This window comes from Sander lucioperca, chromosome 17 (genome assembly GCF_008315115.2).
Source record: "Sander lucioperca isolate FBNREF2018 chromosome 17, SLUC_FBN_1.2, whole genome shotgun sequence".
Taxonomy (NCBI): domain Eukaryota; kingdom Metazoa; phylum Chordata; class Actinopteri; order Perciformes; family Percidae; genus Sander; species Sander lucioperca.
The window spans coordinates 22,216,009-22,239,854 of record NC_050189.1 but is presented as its reverse complement, the minus strand read 5'-3'; the positions used below and the strand labels follow the sequence as shown (position 1 = coordinate 22,239,854).

Here is a 23,846-nt window from a genome sequence, read left to right as displayed (position 1 = left end):
AAAAATCCAACCTTTTAAGGACACCAATTTTTTTGTGAATGAATAATGTATTGTAAATAAATAAATGTTCTTCCTTAAAATACAGGGGCCATAATTATACATACCCCTATGTTAAATTCCCATAGAGGAAGGCAGATGTTTATTTTTAAAGGCCAGTTATTTCATGGATCCAGGATACTATGCATCCTGATAAAGTTCCCTTGGCCTTTGGAATTAAAATAGCCCCACATCATCACATACCCTTCACCATAGAGATTGGCATGGTTTTATTTCAGTTAGCCTAATAGCTGGTTTGAAAAAAAAAAAAAAATAAATATATATATATATATATATATATATATATCTCTCAGGATTTCGATGAGAGTCCTATATATATATATATATAGGACTCTCTCTTCCAGGACTTTCCTGGAATGGAGAGTCCTGTAGCACCTAAGGAGGGCAATAGTATAGTTCTAGTGTATATCATGGTATAGAATGTAGTGAAAAGGTGATGAAAGGTCATACTATAGTATGTCAAAGAAAGTCATAGTATGTCGATAGTAGGTTGAATAAAGTCACAAAAATGTCATAGTATAGTACATTGAAAAACTCAAGGGGACTAAGCTTCTCCTGAGCCTGCTCGTCCTGGAATGGAGAGTCCTGTAGCACCTAAGGAGGGCAATAGTATAGTTCTAGTATATATCATAGTATAGTAAGTCGAAAAAAGTGATGAAAAAGTTATAGTATAGTATGTCGACAAACTCATTAAAAAGCCATAGTATTGTATGTCGAAAAAAAAGTCATAGTAGGTCGAATAAAGTCACAAAAATGTCATGGTATAGTACGTCGAAAAACTCATTAACTGTGATAAACGTCACAGACTTACTACATAGTGTAGTGTGTAGAAAAACGTTTAAAAAAGGAATAGTATATTATGTCACACAAAAGTCACAAAATTGTCATAATATAGTATGTCGAAAAAAAGTCATATTATAGTATGTTGAAAAGTCACAAAAACGTCATAGTATAGTATACCGAAAAACTCATTAAAAAGCCATAGTATAGTGTGTTGAAAAAAGTCACTAGTATGTCGGAAAAGGTAAAAAAAAAAAAAAAAAATGTCATAGTATAGTATGTCGAAAAGGTCTTAGAATGGCATATCGAAGAAGTCAAAGTATAGTATGTCAAGAAAAGTCACAAAAACGTCATAGAATAGTATGTTGAAATAGTCATAGTATAGTATGTGGAAAAAGTAAAAAAAAAAGTCCTAGTATATTATATAGAAAGAAGTCACAAAAACGTCAGAATAGTATGTTGAAATAGTCATAGTATAGTATGTCGTAAAAAGTTACCAAAAAAAAGTCAGATATATAGTATGTCGAAAAAAAGTCACAAAAACGTCCTGATAAAAGTTCCCTTGGCCTTTGGAATTAAAATAGCCCCACATCATCACATACCCTTCACCATATCTCACGATTGGCATGGGGTACTTTCCATAAGATCAATGCAAATCAAACCAGCTATTAGGCTAACTGAAATAAAACCATGCCAATCTCTATGTATGGTGAAGGGTATGTGATGATGTGGGGCTATTTTAATTCCAAAGGCCAAGGGAACTTTATCAGGATGCATAGTATCCTGGATCCATGAAATAACTGGCCTTTAAAAATAAAAATCTGTCTGCCTCTATAGGAATTTAACATAAGGGTGTGTATTCTTATGCCCTCTGTATTTTAAGGAAGAACATTTATTTATTTCCGATACATTATTGTTTCACAAAGAAAATTGGTGTCCTAAAGGTTGGATTTTCCTCAATTTTTTAATGAAGGCATTAAGATCAATTTCCAAAAGATGTTTTTTTATTTCTCTTTTTAGTCAACTTTAGCATGGGTGTGTGTTATGCAAGACACTGTAGTTGCATTTAGAAAGTAGCATCAAATCTCCCCTCCACCAGCAGTTATACACAAGCCCCACATTAAGTGAGTAGGATGACAGGTTAAAGGTGGAATAAACTTGCAAATATTCAATAATCAGTTCACATTAGGGAGTTGAATGTTTTAGCTGCTGGCTAAATACCTCCATTTTTGAACTTCTGAGTGTTGAAACATTCATTTGGTTCCAACAGGCACCAGATGCTTAAAACCTCAGAGATTGTATCTATTTTGGATTCATACAGTTAGATCCATATACTTTTAAAAACAATCTGGATGATTTTGATCCTGGGCTCCAATATGTATTTAAATTGTTGGGGCACAAGTTTGACATGATGCTCTATGTAGACCAGACCACAATGATGCTGTCAGGTTCACATCTCATAACTAACATGCAGAGTTTCATTTATGAAAGTAAGAATGATCTTAAGATACAGCCTTCTTTAATTTCATTTTTAGCATGTTAACAAACAGTTCGACTTTCAAAGTGTTCAAGGCAGAAATGTTTTGAATGCAGCTTTTCTAGATTTATCTAAGCAATGTATGTCCTGCTTATGTGCCTTCATGTAAAACATTCATTGGTAGCCTTAGTGCTGTTAGATGAGGCAGGCTATGTACAGTCACCCACATAATGAAGTAAACATTAAAATTGAAGCTGCAGGAAAATGTCATTAGTGCAAAGTACACAAACCTATCGTGCAGAGTCTTTACCAGTGCTACTGTTCAGTTAGTTAAGTTTCACATTAAGCTGAAGAAACCTTGTACATCAAATTATAGTGATTAGTAGTATTCAAACTGCTTCTGCTTTTGTTCCAGATGCTGCAGAAGAAGTGCACTGTATGCAGCTCAGAACTTCATCTTGATGGGTCATAATGGTATGTTGATTAATTGACTACTTGATCTATCAGAAAGTTGTGCGGTAAAAAAATATTTTTTCATACAGCAATACATATTTGGAGGATACTCCAAGTTGCCCATTCACTCCAGAACCAATACTTAGCTTGTGCTGCCATCTATTGGCTTGTAGTCCTCAAATTAATTTTTTATTACTGCATGGACAAAGAGTGCAAATGTTCACTTCCCAGGGACCTTAAAAGCCCCAGACCCACTGTATTTGCCATAATAATTCATTGTTTAGAAACATGCACCACTCAAATACCAAGCATCATTTTGTAGAGGGGCCCAGTGTCAAAATCTAGAATTAAGACCTTTTTATTAATTCAGTTTGAATGGACATGTGGTATATTACATATAAGTAATAATAAAAATAATTAAATTAGTCTTGCTTTATTATCCAAACATTCCCCACTATCTTCCCTTCAATACACTGATAGCAATGCAAAGATAGCTTATGTGTAATTAGAAATTGTCCATTCCCACTGCAACATGCACCAGCTATATTCAGTATACTAAAATGTCAACTGTAGTCCAGGCAAAGTAGCGTTTTACGACAGACTAATTGTAAAAGAATTTTTTGCAGCTTAGATCATTTCTATGAGGTCTCCAGAACAACATACTAAAAGTCCTAAGAAATCCTAGTTGAAGAAATGTTAAATTCTCATCTATCCAAGATGTGTGCCAGTAAGGCCAGACAACACCCAATGGGGCTATTTTTTTCCTTTACTCCTATCAAAATGAAACTTTACACAATGAAAGTACCCATGAAAAGTACATTTCTTTGTATTACAAGTTTCTTTAAAAATGAATTTGAATATGCAAATGAGCTATACACTAATCGAATATGCCCAAAATACACCCAAATAGGCTTAATTTTTTCCTTTACTCCTACCACAATAAAACTTTACATAGTAAAAGTATACATGAAAAGTTTTTTTGTATTACAAGTTTCTTTTGAAATGAATTTGCATATGCACATGAGCTCCACACTTATTGAATGTCCTAATTTGCATAGGCAGAAAGACCATTCATATGTATGACAAATACATCGGCCCAATCTTCAGCTTTTAGACTGGCCTCTAACCTGAAAACTGCCTGGCTTGGTAGTACCTGCCAGGGGTATAACCCCCGCCGGTATAGTCTTCAGGGTCATGGAGGCACACAAACCTCCCCACCACGACAAGGTAGCAACAACAGTGGAGGTTTTTTTTGGGTGTTTTTTATTTTATTTTTATTTTTTTATTTTTTATTTTTAAAGGTTTTTTTAATGTTTTTTTTGTTTTTTTTTTAAATCCAGCCAGGATCCTCAACCCCTTCTCTGTGGCTCTTGATTCTGGCACCCCCTATATCAGTTCCTGGTTTGTTCTTTGCTTAGTTCTTCCCCTCTGGGTCATATTCATCTGATAAATCAGGCAATTGTTAGTTTGTGCAGCTAGTACCACGACACTCTGCAAATGTTAGTGCAAGGTAGTCCATGTTTTTACATGTGCATCTCTTTGTGCTGCAGTCTTTCTTGCAACTACAGCAGACTACATCTAGTATTTCTGGTGGTGCCGCAGGCTGATCGGTCATTATTGGCATAAATATCCCATCCAAAACATGCCACCCCCAGTCTTTTGGGTCCATACGTTTACTTCCCCCTTTCCACTCCATCATTTGGTAAAAGACCCGAAGAATATAGAACTTTGCAGCTGTTGACGTTGGAGGGAGAGTTTGAGGTTCCACTGGAGATGAGTTCTGAGTTACTTTATCACAGAATCGCCTGTATCTCAGCATATCCAGCGATTCATCTTTTTCGCCCCAATACAGTGATACTAGAGCTTTTTCACCGGCTGCAATGATGATGCCTTTTCCTGTGACTGGCTGAACACCTTAGCTTGTTTGAGAAAACTAGTGTCATTCTTTACTTTTTTTCAGTGCCATTCCCTTTCCTATGCCAAATAGACAAGATGTAGAATCACAGCCTAAAATGGCATGGATAAAGAGGAGATTGTCACACACCTTGGGACCAAGTAACTCCTTTGTCTGCTTTATGCACCATATCCATCTTGTTTTTGTTGCTTTCTTTGGTTCTGGTGCCAGAAACAGCTCCTGTGCATTCAGATCAGCATGATGCAACAAGAGTACTAACAAGTCTGTCATCACCTACTAAGACTATGTCTTTTGTTCTGGCAGAGGCAATGGCAGTTTGGACAATGAGCACATCTGCATCGTGCTTTGCATGGTCTGTGATACACCCAGCCCTCTCAAGTTTATCACTGAGATAAACCAAGAACCATTGTTTGTTTTCCTTTCCTTGTTTACTTTTCATGTAGACTTTATTGTGTAAAGTTGTATTGTGGTAAGAGTAAAGGAAAAAATTAAGCCTATGCAGGTATATTTTGGGTAGCCTATATTCAATTAGTGTATAGCTCATTTGCATATTCAAATTCATTTTCAAAGAAACTTGTAATACAAAAAGATTTACTTTTAATGGATACTTTCATTGTATAAAGTTTTATTTCTGCTTAAAGTTCTGCTTTTCACTTTCCCCACCCAGATGTAACCTCACAAGCTCCCTACTACTTAAAAAAGAAAATTGACTCCACTATCTAGACTGGGTTTCTGCAGGTTTCACAAAGTCAAATTTATGACACACCTCACAACACCAAAAAACCAGCCCGATGTCGAGACCGGAAACGTCTAAAACAATTCCTTGATTTCCTCATTCACAACATAGGAGTGGTAGTCACCGTGTGGAGGACCCAGAGCACCTCTTTTAGTGTTGGCTCTGATCCAAAAGGCTTTATATACGTTAGCAGCTGGCCTTAACCAAGCATCGCTAAATTTGTGCTCCCCATAGCTGAAGAATAAAATCAGATTTATGTCCGTGGTACAATCCGAAATAGACTTGCAGCAATAACACGAAAGCTGATTAAGTTGTGTGTTGGTCTAATTTGTAGTCGTGATACAGCAAATTATATTTGGACTAGCGAAAGAAAGAACTACAACACCACAGAATCAAACAAAGGAAAACTAACTCTAAAGCTCTGCGGGAGCTTTTCAATAAGCAGAGGTAGGGTTACATGACGACCTAGAACACAATTCAGCAAATTTTAGACTTTTTAAAGCCCTGAGGCAACCCTGCTAGAGTCAACATCATATCTATAGTTTGAGCCCACAAGTGGTTAAAGACAATGTTTAAATAATGAGACAGAAAAACTGTATGAAAGAATCTTTTTAATTCTTGAATTAAGAACACAAACTTTGTAATTAATGAAAATAAGATGCCACTCTACGATCAACCACTGATGAATAACTAAATTAACCATGAGCAATAAACTAAGTATGCAACAAAATAATTCCTGTTGTATTATATAGGATTTACAAGAAATGTTTATGGCCAGACAGGATAAAAGGTGCAACTTGTATTAATAGATTAGTTAATAATGAAGATAATTCAGAAAATATATACTGAATGCAGATCATTTAGATACGTTTAATACTGAATACAGAGCATTTAGATACGTTTCAAATACTGCATTGTAAAGTTCACAATGAGTACACCAATGATGAGTCCTGCATCTGTGTCTAGATGAACCTTGTTTTTAAAGCCTGTCATACTGGATTCTGGGGCCTAATGCTAATATAATTTAGGAATTAAGTCTCCCATTAATTTAACCTATAATTATTTTGGCACTCGTTAATTTTTTTTAAAAATTAAACCTTCAATGAAATATGTAAATTATAAACAGATGTTCCTGTATACTGACATTTAAAATATAATACGAATATCAACCTCCAATGTATTTGTCAGGTTTTAATAATCTTGGCATCAGGAAGCTTTTGTAATTACCTATAAACATCAGCTCATATAAACAAAGTTTTTACCTTTGGTCAAAAATATAAGTTCATCAGTAGGTCAAATAATTTTCACTTACTAATACTTAAATCCCTTCTTTAAAAAAACTCTACCAAATAAGCATTTGTTTCTGTATCTGTCGATACCAGTGATTAATCTGTACCGGAGCGTCAGACCTGTTCATAAGCATCTTGTTTCCTTTCAGTAGTTGTTGTTGCCTCTGTAGTCTGGGACGTGTCTGTAAGGACGAAATGGTCTGCGGCTTCCAACTGCATTCCTCCCATCAATGTACTCGTTTTGCCTGTAACCAATTGAGTAGATGAGAGATGCGACTCATTTACACTCAGGTGTACCAAAAAAAAAACCTGCCAACCAACTGAAATGAATGCAGTCTAAAAGGTGCTTTCACACTGAGTGGTTTGTTAGTGAGGCTTGTTTGGGCTGGTGTGAAAGCAGTCGGTCAAATCCTGGTGCAGACCAAAACGCTTGAAAAAGGATGGACTCCGGTGTTTTCGTGGTGTGAACATTTTGATGTGATTTTAACAAATACTGTGATCCGTTTCCTTCACACTGCACTGAGACCCTCTTTTTGAAGCAGTCTTGGTCTGATTGTTTGGTCCACACCCTAATACAACATGGGTTATAATGTTCAGGTTTTTTTTCCAACTATTTGAGAGGCGTTTAAGAATATGTAGTTTGTGATGCTATTTAATCGTATAGCATTATACAAAGGGTTTACTGATATTTAGCGTTATCTCAGTGATCAATGTGGCAAACAAAATAATAGAAAAACCTGCCAGTATGAAGCAATGCAACTAAACAGCAACACATATCTAAGACAGTTTCAACAAAAACAGAATATTATAACCTTAGTGAAAGTTGGATTTATTGCAGGACTGTTGTATTAGACTGCATGAGTAGCTAGGTGTCCCTAATAAACTGGCAACTGAGTTCAGTATGAAATATCAGCAGCAACTGAAATGTTTTTAAAGAGTTAATCATTACTTTAAGCACTCGATGAAAACTAGTGCAGGTTCATTTAGAGGAATAGGTCATTTGGGAAGAATGCTTATTCACTTTCTTGCTGGAGGTTAAATGAAAATATTGACACCCCCTTTATGTGATTAGCTTAGCATAAAGACTGGAGTCAAAGGGAAACTGCTAACCTGGGTCCGTCCAAAGATTTCTTACTGTGGGAATCTTGTTTAAGCTATACAGAAATGAAAAGACATCAATTTCTGAGTGCTATTGGGAGGTAATTAGTAACTGACTGCCAGACTAACAGTTGTATGTGTTGCCAGAGTGGTGTCAGCCATCTCATCCTACTCCAGAGAAGCAAGCAAATAGCATATATATCAAAATGTCAAACTATTCCTTTAAAATCAATGTTTGATATAAAAGCACTCACCGCATATTGTCATCTTGCAGGTCATCAGCTTTGAGGGCAGATCTGGAAATGCCCATGCCCTGAGGAATCCTGTCTGGATACCTCACAGCAATCTTCATGCCGTTCAGCTCAAGGCCCTGAAGAGGATTACAAAAAATTTCGAAAGAGTGAATATCAGCAGGTTAGAGGAAAGCTGAAGATTGTCCTGGCGGAAACCTTCTCCTCATTGAAGGAGAGGCAGCAATAATTTGTTTGTCTTGGGGACCAAATTCATAAGACTGAACAGATAGCAGGGCTAATTAGGACTAATGTAGCTTGTTTAAAAAAAGTAAAATGCTAGTTTCACCAGTCTTGCAAAACAACAAGTGATTGTGACTTTCTGATAAGAAAACATCTGGAGACACCTAGTTGACATTTTTGTTGCAAAAAGCAGCCAAATGAAAATTAATTCAGGTTTTCATTCCAATTCTGCTGCAATATCCATGAAGTGCAAGTGAAGTAGGTCACAGTCTGTAGTAATATTGTAATTTAAGCCCATTAGTCAGAGTTCAGGGTGTACTTACATGGAAGCGTCTGATAGCTTCATCACAATCCTCTTGTTTTGTAAAGTTTACGAAGGCACATCGTTTGTAAATCAGAACCTTCACACTATGGACAACCCCAGCCCTGCAAGAGAAGACAACACTTACTATCAGACTACAAAGTTTGAACTGTAGAAATAAGATGAAAAATCTGATTACGTGTCTCACTAAAATTAAACCAAAGCTCTCTTACTTGTTAAATATGTTGGTTATCACAGACTCAGTTACTGGGTAAACCAGGTTTCCCACCCAAACTGGAAATAGCTCTCTGTTGAAAGAAAATGAAGGTGAAAGATGATGAGCGTGACACAACCTCAGCAGAGATCTGATCTGATTCATAACACAGTTTGCTGCATGAAAGCATTCAATGATTTTCTGCTCTTAGAATATACTGTCTAATTAGAGGAAAAGCATTACTAATACCATAAGTATACCATCTGTAAAATACTTAAAACTGATCATCCAATTAACCTTCATTTATACCCGCTAATATATCCATAATGCCTAGTAATTAATACATCAATATCTGGGTGGAGGGTTTTTAAAGCAACACTAGAGAACTTTTCCCACTCTGGTCCCCCTACAGGTTGGAAGAGGAATTGTCCATTACATTAAATTATGCAAGTTTGCCAGATCGAGTAGCGGATCTGTAGTTCGAATGAACTGGACAATGTAATGTAGGCTAATGGACAATTCCGCTTCCAACCTATAGGGGGACCGAAGCGGGAAAAGTTCTCTAGTGTTGCTTTGAATAGTTGTATTTAAGGGAGAATTGCCCCACTTCAGGGGTCAATTCTGTTTCAGTGTTGAGTGGAGAAGAGGTGAAGCAAGCCAGAGGAGACTGCTTGTTGCTGCGCCACATCAGTAATCGTCCCCCACATACAAACAGCAGACGATTAATAATACAAGTATTATACAGCATTAAATCAAAGCTCATGATTGAAATATAAGACTTCATGAGCAAGAAAGTTAGCATTAATTAACAGATTTGCACCATGTGTAGGTCTGTCTTTGCCAAGCACATTCAACACATAGGTTATCCTACACAGCACTGGACAGTGTATATTCAATTCTAAGGAAACAAATCAAAGTTTGAGAAGGGACCATATTTAAAAAAAATCATCAATGAAACAGAACACCACCGAATAATCAAACTCTACAGCAATTAGTATCAAGTGTGTTAAGCCATTAGATTGCCAACTATGCTGTTAAGCCTTTGTTTTAAGTGATTTATAATGAAACACCTTGAACTTCCGGTCTGAACGTCACCCAGATGGCAGCACTGTGAAATTTAAAACTTTACCCCGTTAAGACAACGCAATTTAGTGCTTTTAGTTAGATTAGTGAGGGGGTAAGCGAAATACACCATAACTAACGCTTAGACAGAGCAACATAGTGGGTAACGTTACTTAAACTTGGGAAAATAGCGCTGAGGTGATTCACTGCTCGACACGAGGCCGCAAACAGGTGGACTGCTACCGCACGGTGAATCGATATGGCCAGCATAGACGTGGTACTTAAGGAATTGAGGGACTTTCGCCAAGAAAACAATGTGAGTTTGGGGGAAATTAAGGAAGAAATGACCAAGATGAGCGTGAGAATGGACGAGGCTGAAGGACGGATTGAGAAGGCGGAGGAGAGGATTCAGAACACGGAGGATGCCGTGACGGAAATAATAAAGCTACAAATAGGGTTGGAGGATAAATTAATGGACTTGGAGAGCCGCACGAGAAGGGAAAATGTCCGCATCTATGGTGTACCCGAGACAGCAGAGCAGGACTCTCCAACAATGAGTGAGTTTGTGGAAAAGCTGCTGCGTGACGGTTTGGAGCTGTCCCAAGATGAGTGCGACATACGCATCGAACGCGCGCATCGCTCTCTAGGTCCATCACCGCCAGACGATGCACCCCCACGCTCTATTGTTGTGAAATTCCTCAGCTTTAAGACCAAGGAACTTTTGCTCCGTAAGGCATGGCAGAAAAAAGGATTTACTTGGAAGGGCAAACAAGTAAGTTTAGACCATGACTATCCTCCTCTCATCCTAAGAGACGTAGAGAATACACAGAGGCGCGCAAGATTCTGAAAGAGCAGCAGATCCCCTTTCAGACTCTCTTTCCAGCTCGGCTGAAGGTGAAATACACTGAAGGAACTATAATTTACAACACCGTGGCGGAAGCTACTGCAGATATGTCCAAGAGAGGTTATGCGGTGAAGGTCATCGGCACGCCAGAAACAGCGTTGGAGCAACTGAAACAGCTGACCTGGATCAGAGTTGGGCAGAGCAGTGCAGCAAACAAGAGGCGAGATCCCGTTTACAAAGAAAAGCTCAGAGCATTCAAGAGGCCATCTCCTGCGCCATCGGGAAATTGAGGTTTACCCATTTTGTTTTCTTTTATATAAAAAAAAATAAATAAAAAAAAATAAAAAAATAGCACCTGTTGCTTAGTTTAATGGTGTGCAATAAGTGGATAAATAAGGTTTCTGGAGGGTGTTCTTCTCAGTGACGCCTCAGCCATTAAGGGCCTCCTCCACTGACTGATGAAGAAGTTGCCTCTAAAGGCGAAGCAGGGTCCACCTCAGGGACCCCCACCTTGGAAGTTAGAACTACCTCAGTTTGATTTGTCTTTATTTATTTTTTTTTTATTCCACTTGTTCACATGTTCCATGTTCAGTGTTTACAAGGGCGTGCGGGGAGCCTATTAAAATGTGTGTACTTGTCCTATAACTCAGATGTGTAGCAGATCAGTGAAAATGGTATCAATCAATATTAATGGCTTACATAATCCAGTAAAAAGGTGGAAAGCCCTATCTAAATTCAAAAAGGATAAAGCTCAGATTGTTTTTATACAGGAAACTCATCTGTCTGATAGCGAACATGAAAAATTAAACAAGCTTGGTTTTAAACATGTCTTTTATTCTTCTCACAGTTCGGGAAGGCGAAGAGGTGTGGCGATCCTGGTACACGGCGCTCTAAACTATGAACATATATCAGAACATAAAGATAAGGAGGGTAGATATATAATGGTAATTGGTAAGATAGATGGTATTATTTTGAGTCTCTTAAATGTGTATATTCCCCCAGGAAGCAATTGGTCTTTATATAAACAGATCTTAGAGTTAGCATCAACAAGGAGTCAGGGAATTTTATTATGTGGTGGTGATCTTAACCTCACATTAAATGCTGAATTGGACTCTTCTAATGGGAAAGGGGATGCGAGAAATATTGGAAAAAGAATGGTACATCTTATGGACGAATTAGGATTAGTTGATGTGTGGAGAGATTGCCATTCAACGGATAGGGAATATACCCATTATTCGTGCGCACACAATGTCTACTCAAGGTTAGACTATATCTTCATGTTTAAAAATGACCTCTGTAGGTTAAAAAACTGTGAAATAGGCCCATGTACTATATCAGATCACAACCCGGTTTACGCGAATATCTGTCTGAATAGGAAGAATAGATCTACTTTATGGAGGTTGAACACAAACATTCTAAATTACCCGGATATTAAAGAGCGTTTGAAGAAAGAAATAGAGGAGTACCTAGAATATAACGATAAGGAAGAGGTGTCACCGGGAATACTATGGGATGCACTTAAGGCAGTGATTAGGGGGAAAATAATTGGTATGTCCTCTTACCTGAAAAAAGTAGGTCAGCAAAAACTCCGGGACTTAGAAAAAAAGTTGTTAGATTTGCAATACCAACACTCTAGGTCTTGTAATGGTAATATTAAAGCGGATATAATAAAATTGAAAAAAGAAATGGATGATTTGAACACCATGGAGGTACAGAAAAAACTCATGTTTATAAAGCAACAGTACTATGAAGTAGGGGGGAAATCACTAAAACTTCTTTCCTATAAGCTTAGGAAACAGCAAGCAGAGAGAACTATTCACAAAATTAAGAATCCCCTAAATGATCAAATAGAAATTGAACAGGGAAAAATTCAACAATGCTTTCTGGATTATTATAAGACATTATATTCTCAACCTCATACAGATAATAACCAGGACATAAATACCTTTTTGTCTGAACTTGAATTACCAACAGTGACAGAGGAACAAAATAAAAAGCTATTATCCACAATAACTAAAGAAGAAATTCAATTAGCAATTCAAAGATTAAAGGGAGGGAAGATGGCAGGGGCAGATGGATTTGGTCCAGAATGGTACAAAATAATGCAAGTTTTTTTGGTCCCAATATTACAGAAAACATTTAATTGGGTGATGGCATATAAGATAGTCCCACCCTCTTGGAGGGAAGCAATAATCTCTATCATCCCAAAAGAAGGAAAAGATAGACTGCAGTGTAGTAGCTATCGCCCAATTAGTGTTCTGAATATAGACTATAAGTTGTTCACCTCTATTATGTCAAGAAGATTGGAAACCATTTTACCAGGGCTAATACATAAAGATCAGACAGGTTTCATCAAACACAGACAGACTCAAGACAACATTAGAAGGGTTTTACACATATTGAGGCAGGTGGATAAGCAAAAATTAGAGACCTTAGTTTTGAGTTTGGATGCCGAAAAAGCATTTGATTCAGTGAAGTGGTTCTTTTTATACAAGGTGCTTGAGAAATTTGGTTTTGATAAATCTGTAATTGAGGTTATTTCAGGGTTATACAATAACCCAACTGCAAGGATCAAAATTAATGGAGACCTCACTGAATCATTTGTACTGGAGCGCGGGACTCGACAAGGGTGTTGCATCTCGCCTCTCCTCTTCGCCTTGTTTATCGAACCTTTAAGCCAGTGGATCAGGCAGAGAAAGGATATAACTGGAATAGGTACAGTAGGAGGGGAACAAAAATTGGCACTTTTTGCTGATGATTTACTATTGACTATATCTTATCCCACTCAGGTGATTCCTAAAATCATTAAACTATTATTAAACTATGGCTCTTTTTCAGGGTATAAGGTTAATGTAGATAAAACTCAGGTATTAACTCTGAACTATACCCCTCCAGAAGAAGTCAAGAACAGTTATAAATGGAAAGGGGGGGCAGAAAGTATCAGGTATTTAGGGGTGGTATTGCACCGAGACTTTTCTAAAATGTTTGAAGCTAATTATGGCCCTCTGAATAAAGCAATTAAATCGGATATACAAAGATGGAATAACATTCCTTTTTTGGACTTACATTCTAGGATCGATTCAATAAGAGTAAATGTTCTCCCCCGATTGCTTTACCTATTCCAGTGTTTACCAATTTTCATACCTCAAAAACAATTTGTAGAGTGGGATAGAATGCTGTCAAAATATATTTGGAAAGGGAAAAAATCCAGAGTTAAGTATAAAACCTTACAATTGAAGAAGGATAAAGGAGGTCATGGTCTCCCTTGTCTACAAGCATATTACTGTGCTGCACAGTTAAGACCATTAATATGTCTGTGTTCTTCATATTACACCGCAGGATGGAAGGTTGTGGAGGGGACAAATATTAAAGCAATACCAGTTCAAGCTTTATTAGCAGACATCAAACTGCAGAATAAGATTCGCTTAGTAGACGAACCCATTTCACATGTAATGATAGCAGCTTGGAACGAAGCAATTGAGACTTGTGGATTGGAAGACACTTCAAAAATTTTAAAATGGTGTGCATACGATTCAGATTTTACCCCAAATCAGTATGATGATAGATTTAAGAACTGGATTTTAAAAGGATTGACTGACTATTATTCATTTGTTCATAAGGGGGCAATCCAATCTTTTGAATCCTTGCAAAGAAAGCATGGACTAGGCTCTGCTGACTTCTTTAGGTATCTTCAGATCAGGCACTATTTTAACCAGAAATTGAAAGTGAATTTAAACAATCTAGGATTCGTGGGTACATTTATATCATTAACTACAAATTCAGGAGCACACAATAAAATTATATCTAGGTTATACAACAGCATCCTGCGGTGTAAAAAAGACAACACACTCTATGTTAAAACGAGGTGGGAAAAAGAAGGTAACTTGAGAATCACAGAGGAATGTTGGGAACATATATGCAAAATACAATGGGTTTCAACTGGTTCTAATGTATGGCGTGAATTTTGTTGGAAAAGTATAATGAGATTTTTCATCACCCCGGTTCAGAAGAGGTATCGGGGCAATGGAGATGCTTGCTGGAGATGTGGGGGGTGTGGTGCTAACCATTACCACATTTTTTGGGACTGTTGAGTTATTTCTCCGTATTGGTCTAAAATTCATGAGCATACACAGAATGTTTTTGCATTTGTTTTTCCATTTGCTTTTGAAACCTTATATCTCAGCAACATTTCAACGGATCAATTGGACTCAAAGGACAAGAAACTTCTTTACATCTTACTGGCAGCAAGTAAAAAGGCTCTAACGAGGAGATGGTTCAAACCAGAACCACCAACAACTGAGGACTGGATTAACATTGTGCACGAGATCTACACAATGGAAAAACTGTCCTTTTCACTCAAATTGCAGAGGGACACTTTCTATAGGATATGGTCCAAGTGGACGGAATATGTTAAGCCGATTAGATCAGACTTTGTGTAGACACTGCTGCCTCTTACTAATTTTGCACAGATTTTCAATTTTAAATGAATACCACTAACTTAAATAATATGGAAGAAAATTGGCTCCGCCGCCACCCGCACTTGAGTTCTGTTGTTCTTATATTAAAAGTTTAAAACGGTAAAGCAATGTAATATACTTAATATGTCATACAATTGTAAAATTCAATATGCTTTTCCAATAAAAGATAAAGAAAAAAAAAAAAAAAAAAAGAAACACCTTGACATTTCAAACATTGCAGTGTGACTGAATTGGTACTCACTGTGGTGGGCGATTGTCTTCATTGTTGATCTTCATAGCCTGATTTGGAATGGGCTTTGGTTGACTCTGGACATTCAGCATATTCTGGACTGGACCTAAAGGTTTGTTCTTAAATGCCGTTTTTGGTGCATCATAGGAGTGAGGAGGATGAGCAGGGATTGTATTGGCTGAAAGGACTGGAGACACTCCAGTGACATTTGCTAATTGAGCTGGCTGGAGAGTGCCATTTTGAATAGCTCCTGAAAACAAAGACAAGTGTTAAAAATGGCATATTGTACAGACAGACATACACATACTTTTAAGTTGGGAATATCATATTGCTCATAAGCTGATAAACCCTGGTAATGTGTTCTCTCAACTACAATATGAGTTTAGAAGCGTACTCCACACAGGTAAACTAGAATAAAACAAGGAGACATGAATTTCCTCTGATGCATGGAAGCATTTAAATCTAATCCTTGTTAGTAAAATCAGACAGATACCTGGTCGATGGTTTAATTTGGACAGCACCTCTAGTGCCTTATTTACTGTCCCGTGAATAATTAAAGCATTTGAGCTCTGCTCCCGAGTGAAACCATACCCCTGAAACAAAACACAGAATTCCAGGTTAAAACCCCCTTCAGTGAATGATTTGCCTGCAATACTTATTATTGGTTTCTGTTATTTTCTCAAATTGCTTTTTTTATGTGATTACTATAAGTCTTAAATACATTTTAATAAAACTGATCTGAAAAATAAAGTGTTTCTCTTCAAAAAGCAACACATCAATGTGATTACATAGAGTACAGATATATTTAGACACCATTTTCCCAGCTACCTCCCCATTGCTGACTATGCACCAACACAGGTGTTATGGCTACACACCATTAGTTGTGTTATCTGCACCCGCATCAGCTCCTGGGCAGCGTCTGCACATGAACTGTCCAGTTTGAGAACCTCCCTGAAGGCTTCGGCAGCCTCCTCATACCTCTGAAGGAAGAAGAAAGAGGGAAAAAAAGGATGAGCTTGCACCACTCGCTACTTTAGGACTGAATCAAACATCAGGCTCATTGAATGTCATGCTGCTGGACTAATCAGCCCAGTTATTAATGTTTACAGCAACCGCTAGTCAAAACAAGCCTGAGTAGATAACGTGACCCTGCGCAGCTCAATGACTTGGAAATAATTCAATGGTGTTGTAACAGCGCTACAGTCATCACAAAGTCATTCCAACCTTAAATACTTTACAAAACAATGTAAACACTAATAAAAAATGACTAACTTAGGGCTGGGCGATAAAATTCAGGTCGATAATGATGATTAACTTTGGATATATTTTACTCGATATGGATAGATCTAACGGCCTATCACACAGCAGAAATAAACTCCATTCCATTTCAGAAGGTGGCGGTAATGCGCACCAAAAGTTGTTTGCCAACCACCAAAAAACATCAATAGTAGAAAAAGTTTTTGGCTTGCCCGTCAAAGTACACGGCCATTTCCTACGCAGAGCATTGTTTGAGCTACGGCGTTGAAGAAAATGATAGAAATGAGGGGAACCAAGGGGCATGGGCACGAAAGCAACGGTGAAAGTGAACTTGTGTTATCCTACAAAGCTTAGGAAATTGTTGCCAAAAAAAGTAACAGGACGTCAATTATATGGAAGTGGTGTAGATATCTCAAAAGTGACGAAGCGCAGATTAACACGGTCTGCAAAATATGCCATCGGTTGGTGTCAACCAAGACGGGAAACGCAACCAATCTTTTCTGTCACTTGAAAAGGTACCATCCCAGCGACCACACCCAGAGTTTGAAAATGCGGGCCCATGTTAACGTTAGTCTGCACACACTTTTTTTTTTTCTTCTGCGGGGCTGAAAAACAATCAATCGTGTCATCTTTTGCGACCATTGCACAAGTTTGCACAGTTAAATGTTTACATTTAGATGTTATTCAATATATTCTCTTATCACAAAATATATTCTAAACCAAGCCATGTTTGCACAGTTAAATGTTACATTGTGTTATTCTATTTTTTATGTTAATAAACTATATTCTAAAGTTTAACTAATGAACCCTCTGGTTTCTTCAGGCTTCAGTTATCAGGATACTCTTCAAACTGGCAGCATTATCAAATATGTTGTGATAAATATCGATATTGATCAATATGGAAAAAATGATCGTGATATTTTTTGCCATATCGCCCAGCCCTACTTTAACTTAGATGTAAGTCACAGCTACAAACATTAGTATTAGTGGGATCATATGTAATGGGTACAAACACTTTCATACATACCATGTTTCACTATAGAGGTGAAAAAATCAACACTAAACGAGGCAAGTAACAAGGCTATAATTACTACAAAAGTGTACTTTTGTACATGTTCAATGTGAGTATAACTGAGCTAAATGCTGCTTGAAATTTAGATTATTTGTCTTCCCCCAAGCACATGGCCCAGACAACAACAGTGACATAACTACATTTATAATTGGGCACATAATGGTGGTGCAGATTTCATTAGAGGCTATTTACCTTTAGACCTGCCAAAGCTCTGCCCCTCCTAAAGAGGCCTTTAACCCAACCGGGCCACATGCTGAGAGACAACTCTGCATCAGTCAGCGCCTTCTCATATTCTTGCATCTTTTCAAAACAGAAGGAGCGATTTCCAAACAACCTGCAACCGATAGAACAGTTAAAACTTTGAATAAAAAACAGTGGTGGTGTAAGCAGTCATCTAATTTACATTCAAAGGAGTAAATGGACATGTTCTTACTTAAACTCTGTAGGGTTGTACTTAATTGCATCCGTGAAATACTTCACAGCCATATTAAAGTCTCCAGCACTTGCAAACCTATTTCCAATAACTACAGAAAAAAAAAAAAAAAAAGAGAGGAACTTCAGTTAAATTTAATATCGCATGACAACTTGATTTACATATAAAAACATTTATCTACAAATCACGATCAGTCCATCCGGCTGAGTTCTTACATGAGATTGATACAACTTACCTGCAAGATCAGTACTTATTTTTAGGTTATCTACGTTAGTGGGGCTGCTAGGGGCGACAGAATCCTGTTCAGACAGTAAGAGAGAAATGAGATAAGCAACCATATCCCAAAAATAAAAAGGCAACATCCAAGTAATATGTTCAATCCGTAGTCATTGGAATAGCAAACATCATCCGTCATCTCTGTTGAGAATCAGACTTGTATGCAAAGAATCTCACCTTCTTTTCAACCTCCAGGTCCTTATTAGGTTTGTCAGGGACAGTTTTCAGTTCTTCTTTGACCAGGATCTTCTTTTTCTCCCTCCTCTCAGGCCTAGTCTTCTGCTCCAATTTACGCCTGGCTATAAGAGCAGCTTTATTCACAAAAGTACTAGTCATGTCCAGTTCCTTAAAAAAAAAATATAAAAAATAAAATTAGGATTAAAGACACAATTAGTCACCATCTTAAGTAGTTAAGTCCTACAGAGCAGGTTATTTACTTTTAATTGGTAAACGCAAAGAAAATAATGTAACCCTTTCATACAAATTGGGTTATACTGTGCAATTTTGGAATTGCTGTTGGCAATTGTGGATGCATGGCTTATATTAACCTATATCAACTACGTTTTAAATGAAACATAAAACGAAATGCACAGGAAAATAATACTTTCAATACAGTCTTTTTCAATGCAAGTGTCCAATCAAAAACTATAGACATACCAATATAGCACACAAAAAGAGGGTAAATGCCACATCAATTAAATATTTTTAAAACAAACCTCTTGTTTTGCTTAAAAAGATATTACGCTGATTTAAATCCAGCTCTGTCATGGCAGTGTGGGCTGTGTGTTTAGATGAACGTAATTTGGCTTCCATCCTAGCACCAGTGCAGGGAGCGCTCCGCGGGGCAGAGGTCATCCGCTAGATGACCCACCGAACACCCGTTGCTCCGCGCTCTGGTGCCACGGAGGGAAGCCAAACAGCGTTTATCTGCCTATCTGCATAGAGGAATTTTTGGCGCCCCCCAAAAAGGTTTTAGCCAGCCCTAAAGGAAAATCACCAGCACCAAAATGATAATTGAGAATAAAAACAGCAATTCAAATTAGGGCTGCAGCTATCGATTATTTTAGTAATCGAGTATTCTACCGATTATTCCATCGATTAATCGGATAAGAAATACTTTTGTTTTATTGAAGAGCAATAATAAACAATAGTTTGGTTAAATTTTCGGAAAAAGCAACATTTTTGTTGCCTACTTTGCTTACAATATCATCTCTCAAAAAACTAAACATATGAAGTGCATTTAAGTGCCATATGACATTGTAAAATTTTTAAAGAAAACTTTCTGAAATGACATCAACCTCGCACTAAGGCATACATTAAACATACATAAACATGACCTTAAGTTGTGCAACTTAACTTTCAGAACTACAAGTTTCATCCTGAGACTGATCTGTATATAGGTCTATATGTAAATATATGTAAATATTAATTATACTCAATCTATTTTAATTTATACATTTGATTACAATGCTACGTAGCATTGTAATCAAATATATAAATTAAAATAGATTGAGCTCTGTTACACTTATGCTAGTAGATCGTTGATCAGCTGTTTCTCCGTGAAGAGAGCGAGTGAGAGAAAATGGTGCGCAACAGTCAGCAGTTTCTCCGACGGGATAGTCAACAAGTCGGCTCTTTATATCAAATTGTGGTCACCACTGCGTATTTTCTTGTCTTTGTTTTCGGTAGTTGGTGTGTTTGGTGTAGTTTCATCGTCCATACAACTCCGTGATTTACTTTTGTCAGGTCCGCTTCGTGGAATGGATGAGAAATGTTTTCTGTTGAGATGCTGAAGCATTGACGTCGTGCTATTATTGTGGTAAGCTAGTTCGGTTTTTCAGTAGACACACTGTACAGAGTTCTCGTTTTAATTACGTTTGAACTGATTCCAAACTTTGGACACTTTCTGTCGTTTTCTCCAGCCTGTCTCTTCTCTTAGCCCCTCACTATTTACGCTCTGGCATGTGTCGCCAGCAGACTGAGCAGCGTCTGGTGTGCGACAATAATAATGATCCGTGTGGAAACACCGTCCGTCAGCAATATAACGTTGGTAACGTTGATTTAACGAAGTTTCGAGGCAAATCATTTTGCATCGAGGATTTTTTGTAATCGAATTATTCGAGTTATTCGAGGAATCGTGTCAGCCCTAATTCAAATCCTCTCTAAATGTGTTCAACAAGCAGAACATAAACTTGAATATGAGCACTAATCTCCGTTTTATCGTCCAGCTGTGCTGGACTCTCCTGGTGATTTATTGAAATATGAATATTATGTGTTAACACTCGTATTGTAGCAAATTACAATAAAATGAGCACTTGGTACCTCAGAATCGCCCAAGTCATTCTTGGTGTCGCTATCTTCATCACTGGATTCGTCTTCACTACTGTCACTGCTGTCTGTATCTTTCGCTGTAGCCAACTGTTTAACACTGGAAACTGTCTTGTTTTTGGATTCATCATTAGCTGGTTGGCTCTCCCCCGCTTTAGATTGCTGTACATCATTTTTTCCCTGTAAAATACAAGGAAAAAAAAAATACTGTTAAAGCCTGCAACTTTATACATTTTTTTTGGATGCTCCCATTTGCTATAAACATGTTGCACACATTAATCATTACCTCTTCATTTCTTATGGGGTTCTGTTTCTCCTTTTCCAACTTCTCAAGTCGTTTTCTTTCTTTCCGTTTCTGCAAGACAAGAATAATGATAAAAACGCAGTTCAATTTACACAATTTGACATTAACTCATTAGTATGAAACTCTTATTGGAGATTGCAGAATGTACCTGTTTCTTAAGTCGCTTCTTCTCAGCTTTTTCTTTGCCTTTTTTCACTTCTTCTAATAATCTGGCTTTTCTTTCAGAGTCCTAAAGGAGTAGCAAAAACATGGTATTGATTTCAACCACTTGGATTTCTGCAGAATCACTTCACATCGTAAGATAGTCATCTATTTGACAAAATAGACAAATATAAGTGAACTTACACTCTCCCTTGCCTGAACTTCCACAGAGGATGGGCGAGGAATGTCACAGGTTGAAGTGTAGTAATGCAGTGGAGGTTGATAAACAGAGCTGGATGACCTTGTATGGTTCAACCTTTCACTAATCCAGTCAGAGAGCATTGGGAATCCCTGGAAATTGTTATGATCATGTGCCCAATTTTCAATTCCATAATCATCCTCATCTGTAACATCTCGCTCATCATCGTATTCCATATTCGCTAGGAAATAGAACGTTGTATAAGTTTAAATTACTGGTTCAAATAAAACACTAGGGCTGGGCAATATATCGATATTATATCAAAATCGTGATATGAGACTAGATATCGTCTTAGATTTTGGATATCGTAATATGGCATAAGTGTTGTCTTTTCCTGGTTTTAAAGGCTACATTACAGTAAAGTGATGTCATTTTCTGAACTTACCAGACTGTTGTAGCTCTTCTATTGTTTGCCTTTATACACTTAGTCATTATATCCGCATTACTGATTATTATTTATCAAAAATCTCATTATGTAAATATTTTGTGAAAGCACCAATAGTCAACACAACAATATCGTTGCGGTATCGATAGAGGTATTTGGTCAAAAATATCGTAATATTTGATTTTCTCCCTATCGCCCAGCCCTATAAAATACTGGAAACATTTGTGTGTGCAGTAGATGTGTAATGTGATATCTACTTACCAACAAGGCCAAGTCTTACTATCCTTTGAAAACCAGGTCGACTCTCAAACAAATCCACAACCCTTTGCTAGACAGGAGAAAGAGATGTGAATGTCAGTTCTATCAACTTTCTCACAAACATCAGATCAGCTGAGGACCTTCACCAGCCTTAAAACATGAATTGTCCTCCATTTAAACCCTGTTAAAGTTGGTGTGTTCCCAAGGCAGTCCAAAGCCGTGTGACAATGCCAGTATTTAACATGACATTCAGTTGCAAACTCAAGCACTGCATCCTTAAGTTTCACTTTCCTTGGCCCAAGGGTAGCTGACGACTCACTAGGTCAACACTAGCAAGCTCTTATCCTTGCACTGCCACAACAGTAAACACATGTGCAAAACACATGGTGACACAATCGGTGTTCCAAAAGTCAAGAATAACCTTTAAAGTAGTTGCTGTAGAGGAGTCATTAACTACGCAGTAGGTCACCAGCAGCAACGTTAGGTGTCGAAAACGCACTAATACACTGAGACAAAGCCTTAATAAGTGAAACAATAAAGCATGTAAACAAGTCAGGCTAATATTTTTGTTTATAACAAGACCAAGAAATAAATCACAGTGGTACCAAGATTGTTTTCCCAGCTACACAATTTGATTTTTGAATGTAATAATATGTGAGATGCTGTGAACTATCGAATGCTTTGGGTTCTGGTGAAATATGATGGTAAACCAAACACTTTGACATGAAAATCCAATGTACAAGGACACACTGCAAATACTCAGTGTTTACAAACCAATATGAGTGTCAGACTTATTTGTAACGTTGCAAAGCCAACTCGCTTGTTGTGATGTGTTTATATAACGTTACAGTCTATGGTTAAAACGGCGCTGGCGGGGCACTTTTGAGTGCATACCAGTGACTGTAAAAAAAAAAATCAAAAAAAAAAATAGGTGCATACACAGGAAGTGAGTTAGCTACGTGCACTGTTCCGAGTGTCTCCAACCCGACATTAGTCAGAAAGACTGATCAAAGTTTAGTCTGATGAATACATTACTAGCTAGCTTTCCAAGTACAGGATGCACTTCGGCTGCTGCTATATTGTGGACATATCCCCACGCCGAGAGAAGTATCATATTCACGTTAGCTATATTATCGCTAATAAGAACTAACATGTGGACGCTACCCAAAAGCTAAGGACAGTTTAAAATGTATACTTACAACTCGGATGTCAGTAAACTCTGAAAGAGATAGACAAGCAAACACGTAGCATCAGCATTAAATAAACCTAACCGTGTTATTCAGTGGATTATCAGTATTTTATAACGTTACTTGGACGAGGGAGCTAGCTTGTTAGCTAGCTAAACTAGCCGCAAACTTCTTATAACGTTAAGAGGCAAATAGGCATTTTCTTACCCGTCTCCTCTCTAAATATGTCCATGTTTAGTAACACATGCACTCCCACAGCATCATATACTCGTACATTCGAGTTAATTAAGGTTACACACAAAGTTGTATTAATTAAACGCTAAGTTAGCAGCCTCTAACTTTTGCAGCGTGCATGTTGTTTGCACGGCGAGCGGGGAACTGTTTGTCTATCACGTGAACGGAAGTAACTTGTTTTTTGTACGCATGCGCGCTGTAATTACACCCCGGCAAGCTCAATATACCTGCCGGACCTATGTACGGAAGTATACTTCTGTATATATTATATACATATTTAAAACATTATTTAATTTTTATAATTAA

At 37.5% G+C, this 23,846-nt stretch overlaps 1 protein-coding gene across 3 annotated transcripts; it reads right to left on the bottom strand.

Annotated features, from left to right (window-relative positions):
- Nucleotides 1-6,011: 6,011 nt before the first annotated feature.
- On the bottom strand, nt 6,012-23,700 carry LOC116049000 (protein STIP1 homolog). 3 transcript variants are annotated; one of them, XM_031298334.2, is made up of 18 exons: nt 23,514-23,700; nt 23,317-23,338; nt 22,123-22,190; nt 21,422-21,657; nt 21,225-21,305; nt 21,074-21,127; nt 20,767-20,952; nt 18,622-18,789; nt 18,404-18,467; nt 18,169-18,259; nt 17,928-18,069; nt 16,282-16,386; nt 15,900-15,999; nt 15,419-15,656; nt 8,813-8,887; nt 8,602-8,704; nt 8,060-8,175; nt 6,012-6,952 (listed from the first exon to the last, which is right to left on the bottom strand). In XM_031298334.2, the coding sequence occupies exons 1-18, from the start codon at nt 23,536-23,538 to the stop codon at nt 6,853-6,855; spliced, it is 1,974 nt and encodes a 657-aa protein (XP_031154194.1). In that variant the 5' UTR covers nt 23,539-23,700; the 3' UTR covers nt 6,012-6,852. The 3 variants fall into 3 exon arrangements, with proteins under 3 accessions (XP_031154194.1, XP_031154193.1, XP_031154195.1); XM_031298333.2 differs by having other exon boundaries at nt 21,059-21,127; nt 22,123-22,189; nt 23,319-23,338; XM_031298335.2 differs by lacking the exons at nt 6,012-6,952; nt 8,060-8,175; nt 8,602-8,704; nt 8,813-8,887 and adding an exon at nt 9,502-9,863 and having other exon boundaries at nt 15,376-15,656; nt 21,059-21,127.
- Nucleotides 23,701-23,846: the final 146 nt, after the last annotated feature.

Coding starts and splice junctions, on each gene's coding strand:
- LOC116049000 (XM_031298333.2), bottom strand. CDS start 23,538: ATGGACATATTTAGAGAGGAGACGG. Junction 21,658..22,122: donor AGTAAGACTTGGCCTTGTTG/GTAAGTAGATAT, acceptor TCTATTTCCTAG/CGAATATGGAATACGATGAT. Junction 16,000..16,281: donor TGCAGATAACACAACTAATG/GTGTGTAGCCAT, acceptor GTTTTGTTTCAG/GGGTATGGTTTCACTCGGGA.